The sequence below is a fragment of the Malaclemys terrapin genome, chromosome 14 (genome assembly GCF_027887155.1).
Source record: "Malaclemys terrapin pileata isolate rMalTer1 chromosome 14, rMalTer1.hap1, whole genome shotgun sequence".
Classification (NCBI taxonomy): domain Eukaryota; kingdom Metazoa; phylum Chordata; order Testudines; family Emydidae; genus Malaclemys; species Malaclemys terrapin.
Window position 1 is genome coordinate 27,154,584 of NC_071518.1, and position 17,612 is coordinate 27,172,195.

Genomic DNA, 17,612 nt, shown 5'->3' on the forward strand with positions numbered 1-17,612 from the left:
TTTTTGATTAACATATAATAAATATTATTTGGTTTAATATTTCGTTGCCCCCCCTGACACCTACACAACCCAATGCAGGAATTTAGAGTACTTAACATTAAGGAGATACACTTATTGAAATGGAAAATTACCCTGCACACATGTTTAGGGGAATAGTCAGAAAGAATTGCAGAACTGTCCCTAGGGCTATAAGTAAGTGGAAGAGACCAAGGAGTCTTTTCATTGATTCCAAATGGCCTTTGGATCAGGCCCCTCCTCCTCGCTCTCGTTTTGCACGTGCAGAGCGATGCCCGCGGGGCTGTGACACAGACAAAGGAAAAGCAGCAGCAGCCGCACAGTTTGCTCGGCCGGGCTCCCGCCCGCAGCGCTACAGCGCGCCGCCCTTGTCGAACGTTACAGCACCGCCACGAGCCGAGCTCTCCCCGCTCGGCCCTTTGCCGGAATCTTTTCTCCTGCAGCCACGCCCCTTCCCTTCCCAGCCAATGGGGATGGGGTTTGCTAGGGAGCGGTGCGGAAGGGATACCCAATGGAGTGCGGCGTTGTTGGGGGGGGGGCGGGGGACTGCGGAAGGGTGGGACTAGGAGCCGGCTTTCTGGGTGCGATGTGACCGGGTTCGAGGCGCTGAGGAGGGGGCGGCCGTGCGTTCTGACCACCCGCCATGAATTCGCTGGAGCAGGCGGAAGGTAACTGGGGTCCCCGCCCCGCCGGGCCCAGCGGGGGCAGGCCGCGGGGGGGGTGTCTACCTGTGCGGTTCCCGCGCCCCAGAGCGGTCTCCTGCCTCTGCCCCACGACCCGGGAGCTCTGAGCCCGGCCCCTTCAGCTGGAGGCGTCAAAGGGCGCTGCCCGGGAGCGCGGAGCTGGCCAATAGCAGCTGGGGGGCTGCGAGGCCACCCCATCGCAGTCCCAGAGTGGTGTGGCCCAGTGACAGCGGGAGCCAGCGAAGGGTGTGCGGGGCGGGGAACGGGAGTGAGGGGCGCCCCTCCTCTCCCCTGGGGCTCACGGTTTTCTGTAGGGGCTGAGGTGCGCTGTGCAAACCTGCCCCAGGACAAGGTCCCCGCGCCCACAGCCTCACGCACCTCAAAGGCGAGGAGCCGTGAGTCGAGCAGTCCGGGGGGTGGATTAGTGTTTTGTTTTGTTTGCTCGCTTGTTGATGGAGGAGGGGCATGTTGCTGCTCTGCAAGCGGCGCTTGGTATAACGATATAGAAAGTGGCTTCGGTTGTAAAAGGGCAAAGTTCTACCTTTTAACTGAGCCAAGTTATTTGAACGAGAGTGCGTGCATCGGCTTTCTCCACCGGGGACAGACTAAAAGATCTCCAGTAGTTTGCAAAACTTCCTTTTTGTCACCTTTCTTTGGTTGGGTTGTTTCGTGACAGAGCCTGGCTTTTACAGTGTGGTCTATTAAGTCTGTTATTTCTGCGTTGGTAAGAGATTTGTTGTACAGAATATTCACTAATTCCTTTTATTTTTTAATGTAAGCTATATAATCAACACAGCTGTAATTCTTTAATTGCAAATTCTATATCTCAAATACATTGAGATGTATTAATCTAACCAAGGAATTCTTTTCTTCAGGAAAAATACATCTCACTGAGCTTCACGTTCTTATTCGCTGAAACAGATCCTTGTTTTAAGTTTTGGTGCAGATTTGTAGTAAAGGATATTAAAAAGGAACTTTTAAAGCTGCTTTCTTTCTGCAAAAAAATCAGTACAGGAGAATATTTTAATAATGCACCAGTACTTCAAGATTGGATTAGTAAATGTCATATATAGAACAAACAAGATGTAGATACATTAGCAGAAATATTAGAAATTATAGGAATACTGAAGTGACTGTCAACACTTATTGTAACACTGTAAATATCAGAATTATCTCTTTGGTTAGAACTGGTAAACACAAATGTTTAAAACACCAAACCCATCCTTTTTTTGAAAGAGGTCTTTAACAATTTGGGCTTCCAAGACTTATAAAATGTAGTTCAAGCCTTTATTTTTTTATGTACACTTTATTTAAAACACTGAAAATCATATTTAATTTACAAATGTTTTCTATTGGTTAACAAAGTACCGGTAGTTATATTTTTTTCCAGTTGATAAACATTGAAATAATCTCTGCATATATCTTAGAGTAAGTACACACTTCAGTAACAGGCATACATTTTAATGAAGGTATTTTTGTTGTAGGTTTTGCATTGTTACCTTTATTAGAACGTGACATTCTAATATAACATTAAATTCTTTCAAAGAACAGTAATTGTTACTTGAAGCCAGTTTGCCTTTAAAGTATATACCTTTATGAATAAAAAAATATCAAACTTCAAATGATAAATTAGTGGGACAATTTTAGGCCCAAAACTTCTCTGGTTGAAAAGGAAATCTTCACAGACGTTAAAATGAATAGTTGACTTTTTTTAATCTGAAAATATTTCTAAAGTAGACTTCTCTTCATGTTAAATAGTTCCCCTGTAACGTTGCAAAGCCAAACATTCTATTTCACGAGTCAGATTCTAAAGTTGGCTAAAACTTAAATAATTTATGACTGTATTTTCATTGTCCAAGATGAGTGGCATGTAAAAAAAATAGATTATTGAAACTGAAAGGACTGTACAAATCTCAAATGATGCCAACTGAGGTAAGAATTTTTGTAGTGAGTTATGGTGATAGTATTCTAATCACAAACAAAATACCAAACTCTACCTATCATTAGTACAGACCATAGAGTATAACAAGATTTTCCTGACACATTTTACATTTCAAAATATACCTTGTTTTAGAGTATTTTAATCTATTAATATTAATGGCTTGCAATTAGACTTACAAAGAGATACCATGTCAAGGTATTCTAATCTCTTCAGTATATATTTCTCTATATGGAAATGCCTGTCACTTAATATATTATTTTTTAGTGAGGGGCTTAACCAAGAAGTGGTAAATTCTAAAGCTAATGTGCTGAGATGTAGTGCTAAGCATCTTTCCAATAACTATTGCTTAATCTGAGATGCAAGCGATTTTTGATAATTACATCATCAATCCATTACAGCTTTCCTCTGCAAGTTATGAGTCTGAGCTGCACAGGACATAAGTAACAGAACAGAATCTGAGGCATTAACTATTAAAGTTCAACTAATAGACCAAGACTTATTAGATCTCTGCCTGTCTTTTCCTCAGATCTCAAGGCTTTTGAAAGAAGACTTACTGAATATATTGCATGTTTGCAACCAGCTACAGGACGTTGGAGAAGTAAGCTTAATATTTTAAAGGAGAAGTTGGATTGACTCTTTAATACTTCAGTTGGCATTTACCCATGTATATTCCTATGGATTGTGTTTACAAAAACAAATCTATGCTTTAAAAATCTTATTGTATGTACTTTGTATGTGAGCCTAAAACTCTTTTAAATATGTGAAGATACCACACATACACAAATTTAACAAAAAACAGCAAAAGTAAAATAATGGATTTATGTTATTGCATCTATACCATGTGCACAAAATGCTTATAGCATTTGCACAATTGCTATTCAAAAGTAGATATTGCCAAGAACAACAAAGCTAGAAGTATAATCAGTATAATGATGATCTTATAGGCAGCCTCAGCAAAGAGGGCCAGGACTGAATTAGTCTTTTTAAAAGGAATTCTTCAGGACAAGTTCGAGGCATATTGAGGCTTTGTGATGAAGGTCATGTCTACACTACCACTTACATCAGCAAAACATATGTTGCTCAGTAGTGCCCACCGGTGAGTGACATAAGTGTCACTGGCTTAAGTGGTAGTATGCATGTGCTATGTCAGCAGGAGAGCTCCCACCAACATAGCTGCTGCTGCTCATTGGAGGTAGTTTAATTATGTTAACAGGAGGACTCTCTTCCGTCGGCATAGAGTGGCTACGTGAGAGATCTTATAGGAGCGCAGCTGCATAGGTACAGCTCTGCCACTGTAAGCTCTCTAGTGTAGGCATAGTCTAAGTCTGTTCTACCTTTTTTCAGTTGTGTATGTATTTTGTGGCTGTATATAGGGGTTTGGTTTCCAAATTGGGCTATTTTTCACCATGATAACTTAAAACAACTTGTTTCGATGACTTTCTCCTATTCCTTAGTATATTTTCCAAGGTTCCCCCCCAAATCAATGTATTAAGTTTACTGGTTTTATAGTTTATTTTTTTAATGAGTGTGTTCACTTTCCAATTGTTGGCAATTTCTTCCAAACTTGTTCAAATCTATCTAAATGCATGCTAAAGTTTTACTGACTTAAAGTGCACTCATGAAGAAGTTTGAAATAAAAATTGGATGTGGCATCTAGTGACTTCATAATTCTGTTATCTGCATAACACCTACTTTATTCCTGGAAAACTGGTATTGATATAGATAGATCTTTACTATCTTTCTGTATGAAATTGGAGTAATAACTTTCATTTTATATGGCATATAAACTTCTTTCATTCCCCTTCGAATGTGTCAATTCCAGCCCCTAACTGGTCCATTTTTATTTTATCAGTATTATCAGCACCCAAAATCAAGACATCACTAATCTGCTTTACAAGCAATGAGGTTTGAACCTTTAGAATGCGCACTGTTCACATCTTTCTGGCTTTTATCCACAACTATGAGTGGAGGGTTAGAAATAAAACTTTTTTAATAAATGCTGAGATTCTCACATAATCACTTGCCTCCCAGAGCTGGAGCTTTAAGAAAAATACCTGATATTGTTACACTTGCAATGAAATTGAAAGAGTTGGCAAGGCTGCCTGCCTCCTTGCAGAGCAGCTTGCAGGAGTGCCACCTTAATGTTAGTGGCTCTTGGAAGTTACATGCAGAATACTGTGTGGGTTTTTAGCATATTGCTCAAGAAAGTTATTCTGTACTACTTTCCCTCAATTTTCTGACTAATGTTTCTAAATCCGTGTCTCTAGGAGAAACTTCTCATACCCTCCACCCCCCCAAACTACAGCATGTCTTTACTTATCAAAACACTATCTGGTACTACCTTTTTGTCCTCTCTAGGAGGCCGACAGACTCTTAGAAGGGTTGCATTGTTTTAAATGGTAAAACATTTTTTTACCTCCTTCCACTTTGACTGCATAAATAGAAAGGTGGGGGTCCAGATGAGAAACAAACATGATATGCAGGTAGACATCTTCAAATAAATCTTATTCTTCTTTGGACATTCTTAATAATCAAGAATGAAGAGGGGAAATAAAATAGAATGTCATCTCTTTCAAAGCTTTTCATGAGACATTAAATAATTTCTAATGAATATGAACCAGATGTGTTGCTTATGACTCCTATTTTTCATCAGTGATTCTTATAGTGGTATCAGTCTGCACAGCAACTGGTGCTTGGAACTGGTTAATAGATCCTGAGACACAGAAGGTAAGTTATACTCAAATGCTGAAATATTAAATGTCTCAATGTTTGTAATCTAGATAATAAAAACCAAGTGTATGTAGTGAGGAGTTGTGGACTGCCTTGAAGAGTGAAAAGCTAATAGGGTTATTTTCTTGACTGACTCAAGACATTAGTGACTAAGAGCAAATTCAGTGGATTATTTACATCACAGGAATCGCACTTTGATTTGAAGGGGGAACTAAGAATATTTGAGCCATTCTATACCTGTGCTGAATAGGAGTGATTTCCCCAGAAGAATAACTTTGTTCTATCTATAGTACATAGTTTGCTGAGGCCACCTTCAACTAGACTGATCCATGATCAAGAAAATTGAACTTGTGAGAACACTAGCAAGTTAACTAGTCCTAAGAGTTTTTTCTTATGTACCTCTGCACTTTGGAAATGTCTCCCCCTTTCTCCTTGAAATAACTTTTTGTAGCAGTGGAACAATTTAAAATTTGTCACCCTAGATATGCATACACCAGATATGCATTTGTTTTTGTTTAACATGAATATCTAAGATGATCAAAGTGATTTTTTTCCTAAATTGTGTGGGTGGAGTAGCTTGAGGCTTGGTATTCTAAATTTCAGACTTAGGGTGACCAGGTGTCCAGATTTTATAGGATATTCTGTGAAACTGAATCTGAAAGTATAGTTGTTCAATGAACTTTATGTGGTGCAAGAGAACTTCTGAGTTTTGAGTGGAATATTGGAGATTCACTTTACCACCAAACTGAAGAAAATTGATAAAGGATTCTTAACTTATTTTCATTTTTACACCTTAGCAATAAACTGAGGTAGAGCTATTATATTCTATTCAGAAGTGGAAGGAAAAATATGAGATGAGTAATGAACAATTGATTATTTTTGTGTCACTAATAGGAAAGTACTTTTTTAATTTTAGACTGTTCCCATGGAACTTTAAAACAAAAACTTAGCTTAATTACAGAGACTCAAGCAGCACTACTACAATGAGAAATGTCGTTTTCAAATCAGAAGCTGAAGATTAAATATCCTTGGATTTCAGTTTTAAAAACTCTCTTCAGATGTTAGCACTCTATTTTGTCCCCATTTTACAGGGGATAAGGTCATGGATAGCAGATCTAAAATTTTACTTAGTTTTTTTTTCTCAAACAGCATATATCACTTAATAGGGCAGCTGCTCTAATTGGGACTTCCAGGAAAATCAGAGACTGTTTTCTCTGTTACCTTCCAAAATATCTGAAAGCAGAAGGGATATTCATTGGGAAGATGTTTGGCAGAAGCACTTTTTGTGAAGAGTAGCAGGGTTACAAAGAAGGAGTAAATTCTGAATAACAAGGGAGTTTTTAAGAGATCTATTCCAGCATAGATTAGTGGCCTAAACATCAGGTTTGAAATACTTAGTCTCCAGGTTGATGATGTCCCTTCAATCATGGAATCTTTTAATAATTTTTCTTCAAGATAATTTTATTTCTCTCCTAGGTGTCCTTTTTCACATCACTGTGGAATCATCCATTCTTCACAATTAGCTGTATTACTCTAATAGGCTTGTTCTTTGCTGGCATACACAAAAGAGTGGTGGCACCATCAATGTATCCTTTGATAGTTTGTCAAGTGAAAATTGAGGTAATTCTTACTGTAACTGCAGCCCACATAAAATCTTTGTTTAGTACTTTTCTTTGACGAAATCCACACAGCATAGCAGCCCGATGTCGAACAGTCTTGGCAGAGTATAATATGTCCTGCGATGATGTAAGTGACTCTAGTCTCACTGATTACATGTACATGTTTAAGGCAGGAATAAATGCAAAAAAGATGAAATTACTCTCTTTCTGAATAGACATTGTATTCCCAGATGGCACAGGTATAAATAGCAATGTAGATGGTGGGACAAGGCTTAGGTGAATAGACTGACTGACTTGCATGAACCGCCCGAGCAGTGCCTCCCACATAGCAGCATAGTATCCCGATATTGGAGCTTTCTCTGCTGCAGGGAAAGGCCCTAGCGGGGAGGAACAGCAGTGAAAAGCTCTGGCAGTTCCCTGTTGCCAGAGCCTTTCACTGCAGCGTGTAGCTACACGTGTAATGCCTGTACTCTACAGGCTGTTAAAGGGTAGACAGCCTAAGAGTGCATATTTACATTTTTACAAATAATGTATGGTTAAAATGTGAACTACAAGTTACTTAATGATTCCATGGATGCAAACACTTAGTTCTCACCCCTGTTGTTGCAGACTAAAGAGAAATTAACACAGATAGCCTTACTACAAAGGTGAATGTTATGTTAAATTTCAGGGTTTGTTTGAACTTTAATTTTTCTTTTGCAGACTGGAAAATTAATTTTGAAACCTAGGCCCCATGTTCAATAATTGCGATCTTCCTTCAACTCTATCCACCGCCATGGAAATCAAAAATGACCTTTTCTGAAGGTAGTGTGGCACAAAAAAGCCAAACAGGACTGGTTTTCAGTTGCCTAGGAGTGAGTCTTATTTACAGTTGACAGTGAAAGTGTGCAATATTACTGTCTGGCATATTTGTCTAAATTCTCTTTTGACTATCCTCGTGTTATCAGTGCTTTTGCTACCTTTGATTACCTCTTTTTCAGTATTACTGTCACTTTTGTTCTTCAAGTAGAGCAAAACATGCAGGTGAAGTATGTTAATTGGTTACTAAGTTAAACTTGGAAACCAAACCTCGTTTGTTTTTTTATAATGTGTTTTTTGCAAACTACTGTAAATAGCAAATCAATGCCAATGTTAAGCAAAGAGTAATACATGCTGTGTGAATTCTTGTTCTCATGAACCAGTATTTAAAGGGATGCTTATTTGCCATTCCCAGAGCTTTTTATTAATTACAGTTGTCTTTTTCATTCCTGGTTACAATATTTTTGGAATCAGCAAACAAAAGAGACTTAAAAGAGAAATCTATGGTATGGGGAAAAAGGTCTTATTATGTTTAAGAATGTTGCAAGTATGTTAAAGTATCACTTGTCTAACTACATGCAGTACTTCGGCCACTTTCACTGTGGTTATCCTTAATTCAGTGCTTTCATCTAATTCACAGTACAACCTGTTTTTAATGATTTTAACTTTTTAAAAACTCTTAAATATATTTTCGTCTTTCAGATTATAAAAGTTCTGTACTGTATCTGAATTCCATAATCACACTGTTTTAAGAGTGGATTTTATGCTATGATAATCTGGCCATGAAACTAGTATTGCAAATATTTAACTTTGGATTCAAATAATTTGATAACGGAAATATATGATCAGTGCCACAAATAAATTAATAAAACTCTCTAAAGTGTTAAGAGAAACTAAGTGTGGCTGTTATGTATACACAGTACAATAGTTCTTGAAATATTTACAATAATCATAACAATTTAATTTTAAGTGTTCAAGGTGCCTTTTTACCTGTTTCAGATTTTTTTAAATTTAATTGAGCATAAGTCAGCATAAAACACAAAGCTATTGCCGGCACAGTAACCTCTCACTACAGATAAGACTAGCAAGGCTGCCTCTTAAAGTGAGCATAGTTTGACTTTCATTTATGTTAAATTTTCACTCAATTGAGGCAATAAAATCCTTTGCTCCTAAAGTCTCTTCCAGAGGTTTTGTACTTCTGTCCTTCCATTGTTTTTAACTGATGTAAATTTTGTAGGTAAATATGTGCATTAAATAAATACTTTATATATAATAGTATGTTTGGGGGTTTTTTGTATTGTAAATTGACAAATGTGCAGATATAGGTGACAAAAGCTAAACAGTTATGTACTTTAGTTATGAACAGCTGAAGACTCCAGTCACGGAAGTATGGCTTTTGTTTTTTTGTGAAGTGTCATGTTTGTTGTTCTGGATATTGATGTCACCAAAATAGGGACAGCATGGAAAGCAGCAGCCCATAGTCCCTCTACAATAATCCACCAGTCTACCTCAACCCTGTTCCAGGCACCTTCTCATGCCTAGAGCAGGTATTGTCTCTATCTCCATTCAGGGTTTGTCTACACTGGCAATTAACAGTGCTGCAACTTTCTTGCTCAGGGGTGTGAAAAAACAGCCCTCAGAGCACAGCAAGTTGCAGCTCTGTAAAGCGTCCGTGTAGACAGTGCCCCAGCTCTGGGAGCTGCGCCCCTCGTTGAGATGTGTTTTTTTTGTTTTTTTTTTTTTTTAGCACCGCTACCACACAAGCAACATTAAAGTGCTGCTGCTTTAGATGGAAACTACTTTTAGTCCCTTCCAAACTGGTCTGGATTTGGACTAATGATCTACAGGTCATCCAGCTTCCTTGTAATGCCTAAATCAGTGGCTCTCAACCTTTTCAGAATGTTGTACCCCTTTCAGGAGTCTGATTTGTCTTGTATACCCCCAAGTTTCACCTCACTTAAAAACTACTTGCTTACCAAATCAGACGTAAAAATACAAAAGTGTCACAGCACATTATTACTGGAAAATTATTTCTCATTTTTACCATATAATTATAAAATAAATCTGTTGGAATATAAATAGTGTACTTACATTTCAGTGTATAATATGTAGCGCAGTATAAACAAGTCATTGAGCGACATAAGTTATACTGATCTAAGCGCTATGTCAGCGGGAGAGCTTAAGTGAGGTTTTTACCCATGAAAGCTTATGCCCAAATAAATCTGTTAGTTTTTAAGGTGCCACCAGACTCCTTGTTGTTTTTGTAGATACAGACTAACACGGCTACCCCCTGATACTTGATATCCTGCGCCACTGTAAGTGCTGTAGTGTAGACCATAGCCAAGCTTATACAGAGGTCTTCAGGTCTGGGAAATGTCACAGCTAAATACAGGTGGAACCGATTGTTTAGCATAAATAGTTAGCACATTCAAGGGCCATTCAAGGTGAAGTGGCTTGTTAACACCGGTCCAGTCATGGGAAGGGAGTGCAGAAAGGTAGGGGGGAGCCAGTTTTGGGGGTTGTTAGTGTTTGTTGTAAGAAGCCATAAATCCAGTGTCTCGGTTCAGTCCATGATTTTTAGCATCTAGCAAAGTTATGAATTTATCTCCCAGGTTCATCGCTTGACAATGTTGTGAAGGTTTCCATTGAGGATGAGGACTTGATGGGTCAGTTACAGAGTGATGGCTTTGTGAAATGTTCATCCACAGGTGATTAAAGCTTTGTTTACACTACAGCTTATGTCTGTATAATTTATATCAGTTGGGGGGTGTATGAATAAATCACCCACCTTGAATGACTAAGGCTATGTCTACACTGGCAATTGAATGACAAAACTTTGTCTTTCAGAGGTGTTAACTCCCCCCTTCTCCCCCAAAGACAAAAGTTTTGCCACGACAAGCGCCAGTGTAAACAGCGCATTGTCAGCAGGAGAGCAAACACAAATGCCGCTCTTTGCGGGTGGAAGTTTTTTGTTGGCAGGAGCTGTGTAGTGTAGACAAAGCTCTGAGTCTACATCTACGCTACGGGGGGGGGGTGGGGTGTCGATTTAAGATACGCAAATTCAGCTATGCGAATAGCGTAGCTGAATTCGACGTATCGCAGCCGACTTACCCCGCTGTAGGGACGGCGGCAAAATCTACCTCTGCAGCTTCCCGTCGACGGCGCTTACTCCCACCTCCGCTGGTGGAGTAAGAGCGTCGATTCGGGGATCGATTGTCGCGTCCCGATGGGACGCGATAAATCAATCCCTGAGAGGTCGATTTCTACCCGATTCAGGTGGGTAGTGTAGACCCAGCCTGAGTTACACTGACATAAGCACCGGTGTGGACAGCACTATGTTGGTGGGAGAGCTTCTCCCGCTGACATAGCTACAGCCGCTCATGGGGACCACAGTAAAGTCGATGGGAGGGCACTCGCCCATTGGCTTAGAGCAGCTACATTAGTGCAGCTGTAAAGTGCCCAAGGTGTTTTTTTGGTCGTTCATCACTTTCCTGTGTGAAGTATCAGGGGGTAGCCGTGTTAGTCTGTATCTACAAAAACAACAAAGAGTCTGGTGGCACCTTAAAGACTAACAGATTTATTTGGGCATAAGCTTTCGTGAGTATAAACCTCACTTCTTCGGATGCATAGAGTGAAAGCTACAGATGCAGGCATTATATACAGACACATGGAGAGCAGGGAGTTACTTCACAAGTGGTTAACCAGTGTTGACAAGGCCAATTCAATCAGGGTGGATGTAGTCCACTCCCAATAATAGATGAGGAGGTGTCAATTCCAGGAGAGGAAAAGCTGCTTCTGTAGTGAGCCAGCCACTCCCAATCCCTATTCAAGCCCAGATTAATGGTGTTGAATTTGCAAATGAATTTTAGTTCTGCTGTTTCTCTTTGAAGTCTGTTTCTGAAGTTTTTTTGTTCAATGACAGTGACTTTTAAATCTGTGATAGAATGACCAGGGAGATTGAAGTGTTCACTTACTGGCTTGTGTATGTTACCATTCCTGATGTCCGATTTGTGTCCATTTATTCTTTTGCGGAGGGACTGTCCGGTTTGGCCAATGTACATGGCAGAGGGGCATTGCTGGCACATGATGGCATATATGACATTAGTGGATGTGCAGGTGAATGAGCCCCTGATGGTGTGGCTGATGTGGTTGGGTCCTCTGATGCTGTTGCCAGAGTAGACATGGGGACAGAGTAGGCAACGAGGTTTGCTACAGGGATAGGTTCCTGGGTTGGTGTTTCTGTGGTGTGGTGTGTAGTTGCTGGTGAGTATTTGCTTCAGGTTGGGGGGTTGTCTGTAAGCAAGGACTGGCCTGCCTCCCAAGGTCTGTGAGAGTGAGGGATCATTTTCCAGGATAGGTTGTAGGTCGTGGATAATGCGCTGGAGAGGTTTTAGCTGGGGGCTGTATGTGATGGCCAGTGGTGTTCTGTTATTGTCCTTGTTGGGCCTGTCCTGTAGTAGGTGATTTCTGGGTACCCGTCTTGCTCTGTCAATCTGTTTCCTCACTTCCCCAGGTGGGTATTGTAGTTTTACGAATGCTTGATAAAGATCTTGTAGGTGTTTGTCTCTGTCTGAGGGGTTGGAGCAAATTCGGTTGTATCTTAGGGCTTGGCTGTAGACAATGGATCGTATGATGTGTCTTGGATGGAAGCTGGAGGCATGTAGGTACGTATAGCGGTCAGTAGGTTTCCGGTATAGGGTGGTGTTTATGTGACCATCACTTATTTGTACTGTAGTGTCCAGGAAGTGGATCTCTTGTGTGGACTGGTCCAGGCTGAGGTTGATGGTGGGGTGGAAATTGTTGAAGTCCAGGTGGAATTCTTCAAGGGCCTCCTTTCCGTGGGTCCATATGATGAAGATGTCATCAATGTAGCGCAAGTAGAGGAGGGGCACTAGGGGACGAGAGCTGAGGAAGCGTTGTTCTAAGTCAGCCATAAAAATGTTGGCATACTGTGGGGCCATGCGGGTACCCATAGCAGTGCCACTGACTTGAAGGTATAAGTTGTCCCCAAATCTGAAGTGGTTGTGGGTGAGGACAAAGTCACAAAGCTCAGCCACCAGGCTTGCTGTGGCCTCATCAGGGATACTGTTCCTGACAGCTTGTAGTCCATCCTCATGTGGAATATTGGTATAAAGTGCTTCTACATCCATGGTGGCCAGGATGGTGTTTTCAGGAAGAACGTCAATGCACTGTAGTTTCCTCAGGAAGTCAGTGGTGTCTCGAAGATAGCTGGGAGTGCTGGTAGCATAGGGTCTGAGGAGAGTGTCCAAATAGCCAGATAATCCTGCTGTCAGAGTACCAATGCCTGAGATGATGGGGCGTCCAGGGTTTCCGGGTTTATGGATCTTGGGTAGCAGATAGAATACCCCTGGTCGGGGTTCTGGGGGTGTGTCCATGTAGATTTGTTCCCGTACTGTAGCTGGGAGTTTCTTGAGCAGATGGTGTAGTTTCTTTTGGTATTCCTCAGTAGGATCAGAGGATAGTGGCCTGTAGAATGTGGTCTTGGAGAGTTGCCTGGCAGCCTCCTGTTCATAATCTGACCTGTTCATTATGACTACAGCACCTCCTTTGTCAGCCCCTTTGATGATAATGTCAGAGTTGTTTCTGAGGCTGTGGATGGCATTGCGTTCTGTACGGCTGAGGTTATGGGACAAGTGATGTTGTTTGTCCACAATTTCAGCCTGTGCACGTCTGCGGAAACACTCTATGTAGAGGTCCAGTCTGTCATTTCGACCATCAGGAGGAGTCCACGCAGAGTTCCTCTTCTTGTAGTGTTGGTAGAAAGGTTCCTGTGGGTCAGTGCACTGTTCAGTGGTGCGTTGAAAATATTCCTTGAGTCGGAGACGACGAAAGTAGGCTTCCAAATCACCGCAGAACTGTATCATGTTCGTGGGGATGGTGGGACAGAAAGAGAGTCCCCGAGATAGGACAGACTCTTCTGCTGGGCTAAGTGTGTGGTTGGAAAGATTGACAATGTTGTTAGATGAGTTGAGGGTACCATTGTTATAGCCCCCAGTGGCAGGTATTAGTTTAGATAGCTTACAGTCCTTTTTCCTCTGTAGAGAAGTGAAATGTGCATTGTAAATGGCTTGTCTCATTTTTGTAAAGTCCAGCCACGTTGGAGTTTGTGTAGAAGGCTGGTATTGTATGAGAGTCTCCAGTTCTGAGAGCTCATTCTTGATCTTCTCCTGTCTGCTGTACAGGATGCTGATCAGGTGGTTCCTCAGTTTCTTTGAGAGTGTGTGGCACAGTCTCTCACCATACTCAGTGTAGTATGTTGATTGCAATGGATTTTTTACCTTCAGTCCTTTTGGTATGATGTCCATCTGTTTGCATTTGGAGAGGAAGATGATGTCTGTCTGTATCTGTGCAAGTTTTTTGTTGAGGTTGATGGATTTCCACTCCATACGGCTAAATTTAGTGCCTTGCATGTTGTCAAGTATCAGGGGGTAGCCGTGTTAGTCTGTATCTACAAAAACAACAAAGAGTCTGGTGGCACCTTAAAGACTAACAGATTTATTTGGGCATAAGCTTTCGTGAGTATAAACCTCACTTCTTCGGATGCATAGAGTGAAAGCTACAGATGCAGGCATTATATACAGACACATGGAGAGCAGGGAGTTACTTCACAAGTGGTTAACCAGTGTTGACAAGGCCAATTCAATCAGGGTGGATGTAGTCCACTCCCAATAATAGATGAGGAGGTGTCAATTCCAGGAGAGGAAAAGCTGCTTCTGTAGTGAGCCAGCCACTCCCAATCCCTATTCAAGCCCAGATTAATGGTGTTGAATTTGCAAATGAATTTTAGTTCTGCTGTTTCTCTTTGAAGTCTGTTTCTGAAGTTTTTTTGTTCAATGACAGTGACTTTTAAATCTGTGATAGAATGACCAGGGAGATTGAAGTGTTCACTTACTGGCTTGTGTATGTTACCATTCCTGATGTCCGATTTGTGTCCATTTATTCTTTTGCGGAGGGACTGTCCGGTTTGGCCAATGTACATGGCAGAGGGGCATTGCTGGCACATGATGGCATATATGACATTAGTGGATGTGCAGGTGAATGAGCCCCTGATGGTGTGGCTGATGTGGTTGGGTCCTCTGATGCTGTTGCCAGAGTAGACATGGGGACAGAGTAGGCAACGAGGTTTGCTACAGGGATAGGTTCCTGGGTTGGTGTTTCTGTGGTGTGGTGTGTAGTTGCTGGTGAGTATTTGCTTCAGGTTGGGGGGTTGTCTGTAAGCAAGGACTGGCCTGCCTCCCAAGGTCTGTGAGAGTGAGGGATCATTTTCCAGGATAGGTTGTAGGTCGTGGATAATGCGCTGGAGAGGTTTTAGCTGGGGGCTGTATGTGATGGCCAGTGGTGTTCTGTTATTGTCCTTGTTGGGCCTGTCCTGTAGTAGGTGATTTCTGGGTACCCGTCTTGCTCTGTCAATCTGTTTCCTCACTTCCCCAGGTGGGTATTGTAGTTTTACGAATGCTTGATAAAGATCTTGTAGGTGTTTGTCTCTGTCTGAGGGGTTGGAGCAAATTCGGTTGTATCTTAGGGCTTGGCTGTAGACAATGGATCGTATGATGTGTCTTGGATGGAAGCTGGAGGCATGTAGGTACGTATAGCGGTCAGTAGGTTTCCGGTATAGGGTGCCTACTCTGTCCCCATGTCTACTCTGGCAACAGCATCAGAGGACCCAACCACATCAGCCACACCATCAGGGGCTCATTCACCTGCACATCCACTAATGTCATATATGCCATCATGTGCCAGCAATGCCCCTCTGCCATGTACATTGGCCAAACCGGACAGTCCCTCCGCAAAAGAATAAATGGACACAAATCGGACATCAGGAATGGTAACATACACAAGCCAGTAAGTGAACACTTCAATCTCCCTGGTCATTCTATCACAGATTTAAAAGTCACTGTCATTGAACAAAAAAACTTCAGAAACAGACTTCAAAGAGAAACAGCAGAACTAAAATTCATTTGCAAATTCAACACCATTAATCTGGGCTTGAATAGGGATTGGGAGTGGCTGGCTCACTACAGAAGCAGCTTTTCCTCTCCTGGAATTGACACCTCCTCATCTATTATTGGGAGTGGACTACATCCACCCTGATTGAATTGGCCTTGTCAACACTGGTTAACCACTTGTGAAGTAACTCCCTGCTCTCCATGTGTCTGTATATAATGCCTGCATCTGTAGCTTTCACTCTATGCATCCGAAGAAGTGAGGTTTATACTCACGAAAGCTTATGCCCAAATAAATCTGTTAGTCTTTAAGGTGCCACCAGACTCTTTGTTGTTTCCTGTGTGAGTTCATTCAAGAGTTTACTGATTGGTTTTGATGAGATACACCACTACGGGCCACTTGGCCTGGAATGGCCCTTGAAATGTGTTAACTACTTATGTTAAACAATCTGTTCCACCTTGTATTTAGTGGTGACATAGAAGGCATGTCTACATTTAAAACTGTTGGTGCAGCTGCACCACCGTAGCGCTTTAATGGAGATACTCCAGGTTGATGGGAGAGAACTCTTGTTGCCATAGTTAATCCACCTCCTGGAGCAGCAGTAGCTATGTCTGCAGGAGAAGCTCTCTTGTTGACAAAGCATTGTCAATATGGGGGGTTAGTTATACCAAGCTATGTCGCTCAGGGGTGTGGATTTTTCACATGCCTGAGTGACAGTTATACCAATATAGGTCGGTAGTGTAAACCAGATCTGAGGAGGAGCGTTGTGTAAGTTCGACAGCTTGTCTCTCACGAATAGAAGTTGGTCCAATAAAAGAAGTTACCTCCCCCACCTTTTATCTCTAATATCCTGGGACCAACCTGGCTACACCAACACTGCATATAACTATGACAGATAACTTTCACAAGGCTGCAAAAAATAAAACCAGTGTGCCACATGTAAAAGGCAAGGATAATAGTTCTGGATAATTTAGGAAGAATCTGCCTAGGCTGTGTCAGAATCTGGATATTTTTATTTCCTATTGGGTGCTGCTCCACGCTGTGGTTCCAGTGTTGGATACAACACAAGGACAGTACTTTAATAATCTAATAAATACTTTTGAATTAATCTGCCTTTGCTGCTGTTGTACAGAATTTTAAAGAAAATACCCTCCTTTAAGTCCTGCCCTGGTCTCCATTATTCTATAACAGCCCGTAGTAAATATGCAGCTAAGTGTTAGGGACAGATTAAAAAAAGCATCCAAATAATTTGTATCTGATGTTGCAATGGTTTATGTGCATATTTTGTAGCTGTATTATGTAGCAAACTGTCCATTGAATAAAATATCACATCTGTGCAGAAGTGTCCAACTACATTAATTACTTGTGCTATCCAGCTGTGAACAAATGAGATGCAGTTTACTCCAGTTGATAGGGTATAGTAGTAGACTCAGAAGATGTTTTATTATTAATTTGTATTTAGTGGAGAGCTTAGGAGCCCCTAGTCATTGAGTAGAACTTCATTGGGTTTGTAGGAATCTAGACCAAGGACTATTCCTATGGCTACGTCTACACTACTGCAGTAAGTTGATCTAAGTTAAGCATCTCCAGCTATGTGAACAATGTAGGTGGAGTCGACGTAGCTTATGTTGACTTACTGTAGTGTCTACACTGCACTGGGTCCATGGGAGATGCTCTCCTGTCTACTTACCTTACTCCTCTCGTTCCCAATGGAGTACTGGGGTTGATCGGAGAGGGCTCTGACAACCTGCTAAATCCATCCCTGGTGCATTGATCACCGGCGTGTCCCTCCTGTGGTAGTGTACACGCAGCCTAAGGCTATTTGAGGCAGACATAAGCTATGTCTACACTAGCACTTTT

General features: G+C 41.5%; 1 protein-coding gene across 1 annotated transcript; it reads left to right on the plus strand.

Annotated features, from left to right (window-relative positions):
- Positions 1 to 654: 654 nt before the first annotated feature.
- CNEP1R1 (CTD nuclear envelope phosphatase 1 regulatory subunit 1) lies at positions 655 to 17,083 on the plus strand. Its single transcript, XM_054048901.1, has 7 exons — positions 655 to 683; positions 3,167 to 3,238; positions 5,294 to 5,367; positions 6,847 to 6,956; positions 7,062 to 7,116; positions 7,692 to 11,287; positions 16,099 to 17,083. Exons 1-6 carry the CDS (start codon positions 659 to 661, stop codon positions 7,731 to 7,733), a joined length of 378 nt encoding a protein of 125 aa, XP_053904876.1. The 5' UTR covers positions 655 to 658; the 3' UTR covers positions 7,734 to 11,287; positions 16,099 to 17,083.
- Positions 17,084 to 17,612: the final 529 nt, after the last annotated feature.